This window comes from Phyllostomus discolor, chromosome 1 (genome assembly GCF_004126475.2).
Source record: "Phyllostomus discolor isolate MPI-MPIP mPhyDis1 chromosome 1, mPhyDis1.pri.v3, whole genome shotgun sequence".
NCBI lineage: Eukaryota > Metazoa > Chordata > Mammalia > Chiroptera > Phyllostomidae > Phyllostomus > Phyllostomus discolor.
Genome location: NC_040903.2, coordinates 198,984,646 through 198,998,557, shown reverse-complemented (window position 1 = coordinate 198,998,557; position 13,912 = coordinate 198,984,646). Strand labels below are relative to the sequence as shown.

At 38.7% G+C, this 13,912-nt stretch overlaps 2 protein-coding genes and 1 long non-coding RNA gene across 3 annotated transcripts in view; 1 reads left to right on the top strand and 2 right to left on the bottom strand.

Moving 5' to 3' along the window:
- SNW1 (SNW domain containing 1) overlaps positions 1-7,489 on the top strand; it is a 29,771-nt gene extending 22,282 nt beyond the window's left edge. Inside the window, exons 11-14 of the mRNA XM_028505863.2 lie at positions 2,717-2,813; positions 4,560-4,677; positions 6,564-6,727; positions 6,807-7,489. Coding sequence (XP_028361664.1) covers positions 2,717-2,813; positions 4,560-4,677; positions 6,564-6,727; positions 6,807-7,008 — 581 coding nt within the window. The 3' untranslated portion in view covers positions 7,009-7,489. The remainder of the gene's footprint in view (positions 1-2,716; positions 2,814-4,559; positions 4,678-6,563; positions 6,728-6,806) is intronic.
- LOC118497645 lies at positions 3,149-4,559 on the bottom strand. The gene is made up of 2 exons (XR_004900181.1): positions 4,102-4,559; positions 3,149-4,071 (listed from the first exon to the last, which is right to left on the bottom strand). It is a non-coding gene; the product is annotated as an uncharacterized LOC118497645 (long non-coding RNA).
- LOC114491681 (SRA stem-loop interacting RNA binding protein) lies at positions 7,490-13,896 on the bottom strand. The gene is made up of 4 exons (XM_028505864.2): positions 13,752-13,896; positions 11,016-11,074; positions 8,235-8,342; positions 7,490-7,598 (listed from the first exon to the last, which is right to left on the bottom strand). The coding sequence occupies exons 1-4, from the start codon at positions 13,864-13,866 to the stop codon at positions 7,533-7,535; spliced, it is 348 nt and encodes a 115-aa protein (XP_028361665.1). The 5' UTR covers positions 13,867-13,896; the 3' UTR covers positions 7,490-7,532.
- Positions 13,897-13,912: the final 16 nt, after the last annotated feature.

Genomic DNA, 13,912 nt, shown 5'->3' with positions numbered 1-13,912 from the left:
AAAATGTAGTATTTTAGAAATTGTGTAGAAATGACAAAAGTAACTTCTCCCTTATTAAGCTGAAGCAGCAAAAAAATAAAGTTACATATTTAAATATAGATGTTCAGTATGAGACTACAGTGGAAGTTTTTAAAGTTCTGAGCCATATACTTAAAAAAACTGCAAATATGCAGCACTCAGATGATAACCTTGGTTTTTTCTTGTTGAATTTTTCTTGAAACTTAGGAAGGAAGTCTCCATGTGAATAATTTAGCTCCACTATATGGTAAAATAACCCAGAGTTTTTCTATCCTATAGGCTAATATATCTCTAATCGTTAAATCTGCCTGCATTTTTTCTCTTGCTTTGTTTAGTGGTCTGCACTGGTATGTTAATTCATTTAGAGTGAGGAGAGTAATTTTAATTCCAGAAAATCGTGAGGGTAGTTTTTGTTTCGTTATTAATCCTTGACTAGTACAATTTTATTCATTCATTCAGTTCATACTGAACACCTACTATGTGCAAGGTTGTTTTCTAGATACAAGGTTTTCTGCTACTAGACGGATGGGGCCTGGGTATAGTAATAAACATTCTAGGGAGTATAAACAGACCCAGAAAAGTTAAGTGTGTAGTGTATTAGAAGGTAATAGTCACTGTGGAAAATTATAAAACAGCCTTGGCTGGTGTGGCTCAGTGCATTGAGCACCAGCTTGTGAAGCTAAAGAATGCTAGTTTTATTCCTGGTCAGGGCACGTGCCTGGGTTGCAGCTGGGTCCCCAGTTAGGGGTATGCGAGAAGCCAACTGGTAGATGTATCTCATGCACATTGATGATTCTCTCCCTCTCTTCTCCTCTCTTTCAAAATAAGTATTAAATAAATAAGTAGATCTTAAAAAAAAAAAAAAGGCCGGGAAGGGATATAAAAGTGCCAGAAGGAGAGGGTAGCCACAAAAGGCCTCACCTCTGAGATGGTAACATTAGCTCAGAAACCTTGAAGGAAATAAGGAAGTGAGACATGTGTCTATCTAGGAGAAGAGCATCCCAGATAGAAGGAATAGAATTGAAAGGCCCTGACTTGGATATATGCCTGGTGTGTTCAAGGAAACGCAGGGAGGCCAGAATGGCTGGATTGGAGTGAGAAAGGGGAGTAGTAGGAGATGAGGTGTCAGAGCCGTTAGGTCAAATAGGAAGAGTGGTGCCCAGATGATTTTAGCCCCTGTGAGAACGTGTAGCTAAGTAAAAGTATGAACTTTTACTTCGAGTAAGACGGGAAGCAATGGAAGCATTGTGAGCAGAGTGACATGATCTGACATGTGTTAGAAGGCTGTGGGATGGGCAGGGAAACCTTTGGAAGGCTAGTGCATTAGTCCAGATAAGAGATGATGAGAGTAGTGAAAACATGGTCAGGTAGTGGATGTATTTTTGGAGGTAGAGCTGACACAATTTGCTTATTATAGATTGGGTAGAAGTATGAGAGAAAAGGAGTAGTCTCGAATGACTCCAGAACTTTCGACTTGAGCAATTGGGAACAATTGAATTGCCATTTACTAACATTGGGAAGGCTGCACAATGTAGAGGTTTGGGAGGAAATTATGTGTTTAGACATTGACATGATAAACTTAAAATGTAGGAATCAAGCAGGCAATTAGTATAGGAGTCTGGAGTTTAACCCTACGGAAGTGACCAGGATTTTAAGTAGTAATCCATTTCAGTGAACCATATATAAATGACTTAATGAGGAAAGATATAACTACCTGCCTGTCGCACATGTAACCACTGAAGGTAATTAGAAGTAAAACTTTCCTGTATCTAAGTTCTCTAAACTAATAAGAAAAAAACCAGCAGAATCCTTCTTGAGAAATGAATTAAATTTTTGAAAAGGCTGCTGCTATATATTAATAAAAACCAACATTTATTGAGAGGTTATCACGGCAGGCATCACTTGAGCACTTTACATGGATTACCTCATATAATCCTACAACCACCAAATGCAGTGGTACTATTTGCATTGCATTGTCACTGTTTTTACAGAGAAGAAGACTAAGGCTCCAAGTGGTTAAGTAACACTCACAAGGTCACATTGCCAATCTGTTAGAGAAACAGAATTTGAATCCAGAGGGGCTGTCTCCACACTCATGCTCTTATCTACACTGTACCTTCAGGCTGGAGAGAATAGAAAAAATGACAATAGACACAAACACAGTAGATAGAGATCAGGATGCAGCCAGCCCCTATGGGTCTCAGGCAAAGCTAGCGGTCTTTGAATATGTAAGGGTAAACTTACACACAATTCTTTTTCCTGACAGTTTATTACAAAAATTGTAAAACACATTGAAAAGTGGAAAGAATTGTAAAATGAACACCCATATCTCTCACCTACATTCTACAATTAACAATTTTTTTAATAATTAATGTAGCTAAATTTGCTTAATCACATATCTACCATCTCTCTATCTTTCAATCCACCTTACTACTTTGATGAATTTCAGAGTAAGTTAAAAAACATCAGTACACTTTACCTAAATACTTAAGCTGCATGCATGATTCTGGAATTCACATTCAAAAATTAAACCAATACTATTGGATTTAAATTAATTCCAAATAAGATAAAAGGGCTGACTGTCACCACAATGAAGTTGATGGCACTTTTGTCTAAGGTTAAAGATCATATTCTCTTGTTCAACATATTATTAATGGGCAATGTAGTGATGCAGTTATTTTCAACTCTGCCCACACAGAGGATGGGGAGGCGCGTGAGAGGGATGAAATTAGGCACGACCGGCGGAAGGAGAGACAGCATGACCGGAATCTTTCCAGGGCAGCTCCTGATAAGAGGTAGGTACCATCTGAGGCAAACACGAATTATGAAGACTGGCCTTTGTGAATCTTTCAGAGGTTTAGTCCACTGATACCAATGTTGCTTCTCTTTAGCTTGATAACTTTTAATAAGTTAGCCCTTATTTTCTTGCACTTGACTTAACTTGTCTTAACAGAAGAATTGACTATCCGTAGAAGTAGTCTTTTCTTCCATCACCTTGTAGAGTCAGCTAGACTTGAGAATGATGAGGATATAGAAAAGGAAATTCAGGTCATGTTTGTGAAAGAAGGTACTGGGTAGGACTGTTCTGGTCTGTTCTCTTCCAGTTTCAAATGATGAGGCAGATTTACTATGTGCCTGTTCCTCTAGACAGGAAGTAGGCTGTGATGCCTTTATTGAGATCCTTCTACGTGCAGAGCACTCCGGGAGTACAGTGGGAGCAAAGCATGTTTTCTGAGAAGTGAAAATTGGTCTCTTCTCATGAGCAGTCTCACTTAAAATTCAAAACGGCAGAGCTACTGTATAAAATGGTTTGGGAAAATTGACAGAGCACTTTTTAAAAAATTAAGATAGCTGATATATAGTTGACATAGACAAAGCTCTCTTAATAAGCACAGACTTGTATAGAACAAACTTCAAATAAAGTAGGGATTAGTAAAGTTTGTAGTTCACCAAAGTCCGAAGACTAAAATTGCTGAAAAGTTGAGGAAATGCTATAATATGGAGGTGAAATTCTGAATGAGGGTCAAATGCAAATATAAAACATTTTCTTTCCTAATGATCAGTTTTCAAGACTCATCCTATGAGCAGATACAATCCATTTTTTCAATTCATATCTTAAACATGAAGAAGATGATTTTTCTGCTGGTGGTGTTCTTTGTTGTTTAATGGCATATTTCATCTCCCTGTATAAATGAAGTCATGGAAAAGCAGAAAATTTGAATTTAGAGTTGTGGGTAAATGTACAGTGTAGAAGAAAGAGGAATGAAGTGTGAAAGCACAGTTAATATATTTTTGGTCTGAAATTCCTAAGCTATAAAAGTTGAAATAGCTCTGCATAAATTGGGCCCTTAAAACCGGCAAAGTGGCTATGAGAATTGATAACATAGAAAAACTGTAAACTAGTGATTGGGTGAAAATCAGATGGTCTATATAAATCATTTCAAGACCTGAGTTTATAGCAAAATAAATGACAGTTACCATGGTTTCGTTGTGATGTAGATTGCATTACATACTGAAACAGCAGGGGAATTAATCTGAATGTCAAAAATCATACTGAGTAATTCAGTCATTGAAGTGCTTTACTAAAAATTCTAATAGGATAAAATTACTAAATGTGGTTGGGTTAAAAAAAATGAGTCTAGCTTATTGAAAATGGTTCATGTGATACACTTAATTGTATCCAGTCCCCCTCCCATCCCCATCTAATAATAGCAAATGTAGACTACAGCAACTTCGTATCTCAGCATGTGTTGGAAGGTGATTGCTTGTGTTTTAAAGATGTCCATATCAAGAATGAGTCTTGGCAATTCTTCTCAGCTAACAGGAGGGCCTAATTATAAAACCCTACCTCTTCTAATAATCGGCTATCTAAAATGCTGTAAGGGCTGCCAGCCCGATTATGCATTATCAGGGAATATATGTTCATGAGATGTTAACAGGGCACTCATTTCCTTTGCTTCTGAGATTGGTTGTATTTTTAAAATTGAAATTCAGCTTGTCTGTGAAGGCTTTTCACTTAGTGACATTGTATTTCAAAACAGGTCAAAACTGCAGAGAAATGAAAATCGAGATATCAGCGAGGCCATTGCACTTGGTGTACCCAATCCTCGGACTTCCAATGAAGTTCAATATGACCAAAGGCTGTTCAACCAATCCAAGGTACAGTAGAAATAGCGTGTCTTACGTGTTGGTATGAATACCGATCCTCAGGAAAGAGCACATGAACATAGCATAGATTTAGATCAACCTTAGGTATGCTAGCATGATGACAGAAAAAAATTAGAAGTTGCATGTTGTAATGTAAGAGACAAGTGAGATGAAACAGCTCTAACTTTGACCTCTTAAAGTTAGCTAAGAATTGAGACTAGTAGAAAATGAAAGAGATTAGGTTATAAAACTTGATTCTGGTATATTATTCTTTTATTTCTAAAATAGAGCCAGTGTCCTACAAGAGTCTCTCTTAATTTTTTGTTGATCTATGAAAACAAATAATTTTAATGCTATTGAAACATACACTTGGGATTTTTAAAAAATGAAACTGTGTGTAAAACTAAAGTACTAGTCAGGAAATCTAATTTCTAGTACCAGTTGTCATTAACTGGCTAGGACACAGTAGGCCTTAAGAAGTGCCTTTGTGTTTTAATTCACCCAGCATTATTTACTCCGCATGAGTGAGATCAAAGATAGATGTGCCTTTGCCCTTAAAGAACACTTAAGCCTACTGGAGAAGATGGGCATGTGTATATAAATAAAGACAAGGCACACCATGTTAAAAATATAGCAGTATAAAGTTCTACTGGGTGTAGAAAGAGAAAAGTTGATTGTGACTTGGAGGTTTTAAAATCTGAGGGTAGTGCCCAGACCTGTCTAGCTCAGTTGGTTGGGCATCGTCCTAGAAAGTGGAATGTTGCTGGTTTGATTCCCAGTCAGGGCAACACGCCTAGGGTGCTGGTTCAGTCCCTGGTCCGGACACATTAGAGAAGGCAACTGATTGATGTTTCTCAGATCATTGTGTCTCTCCTTTTCTACCCCGACCCTCTCTCTAAAAATAATTAAGATCCTTTGGAAAAAAAAAAAAAGATCTAAAGGTAGCATTTGAGTAAGCTCTTCTAATTATTAAGTTACTGGGTGCTTTTTATATTGCTGGTATTGTTCTGTCTTTTACTTGTATTATCTTACTTAACCCTTACAAAAACCCTATCAGATCACACTATTACTATTATTAAAGATGAGGAGATTGTGACACATAAAGGTTTAGCTGTAGTAACTGATAGAACTCAGATTTCAAACACCGGCTGTCTTGATTCCAAAGCTTGTGTTCTTCAACACTGTACATTGTCATCATACCAGTCTGCGCAAAGGGAGTCAGGAATGAAAGGTCCGCATAAGTAAATATTTGACAGTCAGCCCTTACAAGTTTAGGTTTAAATGTTGTGATGAAAATTTTTCTAAGTATATGAAGGTTTGTTAAGATTTTTATTACAAGCTCTATTATTTCGTTATAATAGTGATGTTCTCGGGCAGTTAAGGGGTATGTTACTGTAAATCAGGGATGTCAAACTCATTTTCACTGGGGACCACATCAGCCTCGTGGTTGCTTTTAAAGGGCTGAAATAATTTTAGGACTGTATAAATGTAACTACTCCTTAATTGTTAAGGAGTTGAAATTACATTCAGCCCTTTGAAGGCAACCAATATGCTGATGTGGCCCCCGGTGAAAATGAGTTTGACATCCCTGCTCTAAATGGCATTGGTTTTAGTTCTTTCATCTTCTTGCCTCTATACAAATTGAAATTGTCAAATAGCTGCTTATACTAGCATCTCGATTTTGACTGCTTTGCTACAGTAGTCAGACTGGTTAATGAGTCCCTTATTTTATCTAAGGACACAAAGGTGACTGTACAAGTTTATGGACATTTCTTAATGAATTATCTTTTTGGTGAACTATAAATGTAGTCAGATTCACATGAATGTAGTCTTCACATGTAATGAGATGCAACTTTTAATGGTAATATATATACTTTTAATGTCCTCTTTTTCCACAGGGTATGGACAGTGGTTTTGCAGGTGGAGAAGATGAAATTTATAATGTTTATGACCAAGCCTGGAGAGGTGGTAAAGACATGGCCCAGAATATTTACAGGCCCAGTAAGAATTTGGATAAGGACATGTATGGTGATGACCTAGAAGCCAGAATAAAGACCAACAGGTATCAAGCAAACAGCTCCATTTCAATGTTTGTACCAGTGAGAACAAAGTATTTCATAGTTCTTTCTCTTTTTCCATAGATTTGTTCCCGATAAGGAGTTTTCTGGTTCAGACCGTAGTAGGCAAAGAGGTCGAGAAGGACCAGTTCAGTTTGAGGAAGATCCTTTTGGTTTGGACAAGTTTTTGGAAGAAGCCAAACAGCATGGTGGCTCTAAAAGACCCTCAGATAGCAGCCGCCCCAAGGAACATGAGCATGAAGGCAAGAAGAGGAGGAAGGAGTAGATACACCTCTTCCTAGTGAATGGACTATTATTCATAACCCTAATGATGCAAGTCATATGGGGGAACACCTTGTAAATGGGCCAGATAAAAACCAAATCTGGGTATCTTACCCCAGCACTACTTTTTATTACGGGAGAAAGGGCGGATGGAAAATTCTACTTTGAACTATTTAGTTTTTTTAAAGAGTGAGTTGTGTTTGTGCTTCTCCCACCTTTTGGCATTTATAGGACATACTGCCCCACACATGAAATTAAGACCACTTCCTTTTGTTTGATGTTAGAACTTTGGGGTTAATATTTTGTGTAAGAAGGACAGCTTATAAGTAAAGTTACCCCAACCACAGTGAGTAGAAGGATGTTCACATATTGGAACTGTCCTGCCAAATGTTTGCCCCTGTTGTGCTATTTTAATCTGGAGTGGGGAAAATTAAGCGCTTGCTTGGTGCACCTATTTGTTTCAAATAAAAACATTTAGACAAAAATTTTCAGTTGTGTTCCTTTATTTTTTAATAGGCAATAATAGTCTCAAAAATCTTCATCAGATGTTTGATCCCCTTGCAAAACTTTTGGTCTCTGAGCATGAACATGGAGCTGAAAAAAATCAAATAAGCACTGTAAATAAAGAAAGGCAATGTCTGCAAAAACATTAAAACTAAAAACTGCTGCCCTGACCAGTGTGCACAGTTGGGTTGGGTGTTGTCCTACAAAGCAACAGGTCACCAGTTCAATTCCTGGTCAGAGCGCATGCCTGGGTTGCAAGTTTGGTCCCAGCTAGGGCACATACAAGAGGCAATCAATTGATGTTTTTCTCCTTCCCTTCCCCCACCCTAAAAATAAAATCTTAAAAAAAAAAAAAAACCCTGAAGACTGCCACCCTAAGGCTGCATTTTTATTAGGGAGTCAGCACCAATAAGAGGATGTTCTTTATTCATAAGACTCCCTGATTTCAATTAAAAGTCATGTCAGTTTGACCCAAGGTCATATAGTAAGTGGAAAAGCCAGGATTTCAATTCCTGGCTTGTAAGTACACTGCTATTTCCACTATTACTGGTGTTCTACATGCTTGCTAACCATTACACGGTCTTCCTTTGTTTCCCTCCCGACTTTTAGAACTGGGCACTCTACCACCACCTCCACCGTTCTTAAATCTCCCCAAATCCCTGTCATTTCACACTTCTGACCTACTTCACTGATACACAGCTCCTGCTATGACATAAAAATACTTACTTTTACTCCATCAACAACATGACTGTCCTGTTGCAGTGCATTCTGAAGTTCTTCTTCTGAAGAAAACTGAATCCAACCCATTCCTCTGTGAAAGCCAGTCTCTCTGTCCTAAAAATTCAAAATTTAGGAAAACAATCATCAACTTGAGAGTTTCCATAAACTCCATGTCAAGCTACCAACTTTCTCATTTACCAAAATGGGATGAGACATTTTAATGAAATCAAAAACCTTAATGCATATTCAATCCTAGTTACCCAAAGTCTGATCCCTGTGTTACGTTGATCATATCTTTGTTTTTCTGCTGCCATAGAAGAAGTGTAAGAATGAGTTTTCTGTGCCATTCTAGATACAAACACACTTAACGGCAATAGTCAAGGGAAATTTTGATCATATAAAGAAGTACTCTTCCTGTTTCTAACTTCCTCACTTCTAGAAAGGAAATTTAAGCTTTAGAACCTTGTTATATTTCTAGCGATTCTGAGACCAATCAGCCTCATCACCACCACTATATTATCTCATACTCCTAATAAAAAATAGGAAAAAATATATATGTATTACCCTTATTTACCTAGTTCCAGAATTCTGGTTAATTTGAACAATTTTTCTACTTTGTAGAAAAGGCAGTGTTTATCATTCAGCCTATACATCAGCACCCATGGGAAAGAGGTTCTGGTGTGCTTGGATTGACCCTGCCCCTACCCACATCAGCCCTACTATGTAAAGGACAGATACCAGGATGTCTATATCCACTCAATGTACATAATCAGTCTTGTTACTAAGTCTTATTGTGCTCTGCCCCCTCAAAACCAAACTCCTAAAAACTGCCCCCATACTTCAAAAGTAACCTAAGTGTTAACCTAAAACACAGGAACAGTTTCTAGTAATGTCCCACTGATTCACTCCTTCAGGTAAACATGACAATTTCTAATGCACTCTACCTTTTGGAGATAAGGCCTTAAAACTTACCTGTGTTAAAACTTAGATACTACATATCTAAAATGGGAATCTGGTTTTCTAAATTGAATACAAAGAATTGAACTAGAAAGTAATTTTTTTCATGTCACATTTTGTTTAGGTTTAAGCCTTCTTTTGTTTAAGATCTGTTAACTACAGGTCCTAAATTATTTTATTTATACTTTTAAGAGGGAAATGGCAACCAAGAAATAATAGCTGTAACTTTTTTTGGAGAAACTTCAAGAAACACACATTTCAAACTCTTTGTAAAACTGTAGTTTTTAAGCTTACAGATTTTCATGTCCATAATACACGTATCTCATTCCTTTAAATCAACAGTATAAAATTCCATTGTATCAATGAATTAGTATCTACTTAATCCCACCAATGAACATTTAAGTTTTTTTCCTGTTACCATACTATTAAACAATGCTGCTTTGAACATTTTCACCACACACTTCTATAGATTAAATTCCTAGAAAGGGAACTGGTAAAGCAAAGCAAACGCAAATTCTTATTTTTGATAGATTTTGTCAAACTATCCTCCCAAAATGAAGGTACCCATTAAACTTGACAATTTGGGTGCCAGTTTTCCTACACCTTCGCCAGCACTGGATATGTAATCCGTTGGACTTTGGAAGGCAATTAACATTAAAGCTAGAGTTGAGTACTTAATCTCGGTTGACGTTCTGCCATAGCCTTTTCAACGCCATGGGCTAAAAAGGGAGTAGTTTCAGTGAGGCATGTGTAAACTCTGTACTCACATCATACCCTGCCAAAAAGAGTAATTCTAGGAAGCCACAGAAAAATACAGCCCAGGATAAAGTAGAACAAATTATAGATTGATTTCTAAACCCTCATGAGAAAGCAAAGGAAAAGTCATAAATATAAAAAAACACTTTCTTAAAAAGCACCCAACTTACTGAGGAAAAAGGTTAAAATAGCTATTCTTCACTATTAGCTTTATGATAAACTATCCTCTGCTATCACAAGTCATTATAATACTGCAGTAGGCAGAATTCTAAGGTGGCCCATGACCTCCACATGCCCCACCATGTTACCCCTGTATAATCCCCACCCCGAGAGTGTGTGTATGGCGGGGGAGGGGAGACCTGTGACCTTCTAACCAAAAGAATATATAGCAAAAGTGATGGGATGCTGCTCCCTTGATCAGGTTATATGGCAACGGTGATGGGGTGTCATTCCCATGACTTTATAGTCATTTAAACTGTCTTAGCAGAATGGAGAAACTCCCTTGCTGACTTGAAGGAAGCAAGCTGCCACACTGGGGAATAGCCTACAGAGAGGCCAGATAACAAGAAACTGCAGGCAGTCCCTCTGATCTGTGAGCCGCCTCCAGCTGAAAGCCAGCAAGAAAGCAGGTATCTCATCTCAGCCCGACAGCTGAAAGATGAGTGCTGCCAACAGCCTGCAGGAGCTTGGAACTCAATCCTCCCCAGTTGCGCCTCTGATGAGACCACAGCCCCAGCTGACGCACAGACTGCAGTGATCAGACCTGAGCAGACGACCCAGCCAGGCTGCGCCCAGACTCCTGATTTCCAGAAACTGTGAGAGAACATGTGTATGTTGTTCTGAGCCACTAAGTTGGTGGTGATTTATTACACAACAATAAAAAACTAGCATAAATGCCTAGAATAAGGTTTTTTCTTTTTTTACTTTTTAATCAGTATCACCCCTAATTTTATCAAAAAAGCCTGAACAGCTTCACTCCATTAGACATTCAGATAAGTTGACTGCTCTGACCAAAAAACAGTAACAATCAGGAATTAAAGGATAACATTAACACTAAAAAAAAGTAATACTCACAAAAGGTACAGTGCACTTTCGTACATGGCCAAACTGTGCAAAGTGTTCTCTCAGCTCACCTGTATTAGAAACACATTAAAACTAGTTAATACATTTTGCATCCACCATCCTACATTGTAGATAGAAACCAAAGGGGGTCCTAGGATCCCCAAACTTCTTGTGAATAAGCTACTTTGCATTTCCTGTAGCCTTGAGTTAGAAGGCAGCTAAGGTATTGCCTATAAAGCTGTAATGTACCAGATTTGGAGGTGATGGGGTGGGGACATGGACAGAGACAAACTGCTGAGTTGACTGTAGCCTTCATATCCCAGGTACTCTAGTAGGTACAATGGATTATACTCCCTATCAGAAGATCACACAGGAGACAATTACAATACAGACTGTCACTAGCTACATTAGAGATTTCCAAATAATATCTGAGTTTATCTGCCTTTCGTAATTTCAAGGTTACACTAGGTTAAATGGTTTTCTAAAAGTTGTTGAGTTGCCCCAACCTACCCTTCCTGCCCTATTTCCCACTGCTGTACAGCAAATGACATTCTCTGCATGCGCTCTGTGGATCCCCATTTCGCAGGTCATTCTTTTTCCTTGACATGTCAGTAATCCTATCTCCTCCTGCCTAAACTGTAACTATCCTTCAAGACCAAGGCCAAACACATACACTGAATATTGTTTTACTGGGCTTCTACTGCAATACAAGACAACATACTAGCCCTGTGAGGGCTCAAAGATGAACAGTGGATAATGTTAAAGACCAAAAAACTACATGATCTCTTTCTCTTGTGAACTACAGTACTTGTACTTTCTGATTTGCATTTATATCACTTGCTTATTTCCCTTAGTTCCTTTAACTTCATTGGTTCAACAACTGCCTACATCTGTTATTTGTAAGTCTCCTCACCTCCACCACTGCAGTGCAAGCTCCCTAAGTGTTGAGTCCACTGTGTCCACAGTGATTGATACACAATCAGGCAGTATTTGCTAAATGGATAAGTGTTTAGGAATCCTTCAAAAACCCACAGGGACTCAATTTCTGAAGAGCTCTAATAGTTGGTCAAACCAGTTGGCAAGATCATAATCTCACAGAACATGTTACTGGAGGATAAAATAGTATTAAATATACATGTTTTAAACCGGATATTAAAGTTTTAGAAAACAGGCAATTCTAAAACATACTAGCTCTGGAAGGTAACTCTTTCCCCAAATTATCTACAATTTCTAAAACATACTCACTCTGGAAGTTACCCTTTCCCCAAATTATCTACAATTTTTACGGAGAAACAGGTACAAGCACCAGGAACAATGCCTACCACAAAACACATACTCCTTAAATGGGAGGGAGGAACTTAAAGAGACTGTTTCAAAGTGGAATGTTATACGCAGACCTTTGGAAGGTTTTAAAGCAGGCCATTATCGTCTGGGATCTTGTATTGGCAAGATGTTGAAGAAATCCCTGCACCTTTCCACAATTTCATAGGCCCTAAACAAGACATTTCACTGGGCATGGTCTACACCCTAACATACTGAGAAGGTGGGACACAAACAGATCTACTTCCCATCCTACTATCTTACCTGGGTCACAAAAACTAAGAGAAGCATAACCCCTATTCTACTGTTTAACAGAGCTGGTCTGATACATGGATTGTCTACAAAAGTGACCATCAGCAAGTGTAAAATTTTAAATTGTTAAAAATGCAAATTGTAAAACTGCTTACCAAAATTTTGGTAAGCAAAGGTAAAAACCTTGTCTTAAAACAGGAGCTGACAAAAATCAAAGTTGGTGAGAAATTTCAGTACTGATTATTCCCAACCCTTTATTCTGCAGCCTAAGCCTCTCCCATGCGCTTCAATTTTAGTAATAGTGAAAACTATCATGTATTTACTCTGGATCTAGCACGAGTCCAGGCAGTTTATATAAACTCACTTAATTCAATCAACAGTCTTACGAGAAAGATATTATTGACTTCATTTGATAGTAACTGATGCGCACTGGTGACCCCTTTACCCAATTTCGTTCCGTTAGTCAGGTTACACAACTATTAAATGGCCAAGTTGGAATTCTAGCAGTATGGCTTCAGAGTGACCTTCTCAATCTGTGATACACAGTATCCTGTGTCCAACTGCCTGATGAAGACAGGCAGGTTTTTCAAACTCAGCCCATTTCAACTTTACTCATCTCCTTTCGACCTACTTCTACATTCTAACCACGAAATTCACCAACGCTAAAAACCTGGAAGTCATTCCTCCCCTTCCTTTCTTCTGTGCTCCGCCCGCCTTCAAGCCGTCCCGAGAAGCTGTCGGTTTTGTTTTGGTAACATAAGTGGATCTGGCCTCTCTTCTACCACTACCCTAGTTCAGGTCCTCATCTTTCAGTTAAATTACTGAATTTGACTCTTAGTTCGTCTCCACGCCTCCAATCTTGCCGCATTGAATTCATCCCCTACACTGTAATCAAAATAATCCCCTCGAAATAGTAAATCTTAAAGTTTCAGAGTAATAAGCCTTTCCACCAAATCACCCCAAAAGGCAGGAGACCGTGAGCACGTGCCCCAAAAGCTCAAGAAACATCCCTAAACGATTAATTGCAAACATTCTGCTGCTGGGTGGGCTCAGAAGCAACCACAGCCAGCCTCCTAATCCAGCCACCACGCTGGTTTAAACACTCCATAGGAAGCAGGGCTCTTGAGGATCGCTTAGACCTAAAAATTCTGCCCCTGGCACGTCTCCCTCACTCACTCGAGGCTGCGGTCCAGGGAATTTTTCTTACAAAAGCAATGGGCCGACTAGCGCTCGTCCGCAGAGCCGTGGCGGTCCTAACTACCGAAGCCGCCATCTTTAGATCGAAACACATCCAGGACCTGTGCCCGTGACCTCGGAAAAACCAGCCAGATCCGGAG

Bases quoted from the DNA above. Each gene is read 5' to 3' on its own strand.
- LOC114491681 (XM_028505864.2), bottom strand. From the start codon at position 13,866: ATGTGTTTCGATCTAAAGATGGCGGCTTCGGTAGTTAGGACCGCCACG. The intron at 8,343-11,015 runs GTGAGTATTACT...TTGAATTTTTAG, and splicing joins GAAAGTGCACTGTACCTTTT to GACAGAGAGACTGGCTTTCA. The intron at 7,599-8,234 runs GTAAGTATTTTT...GATTTTTTTCAG, and splicing joins ATGTTGTTGATGGAGTAAAA to CTCCATGTTCATGCTCAGAG.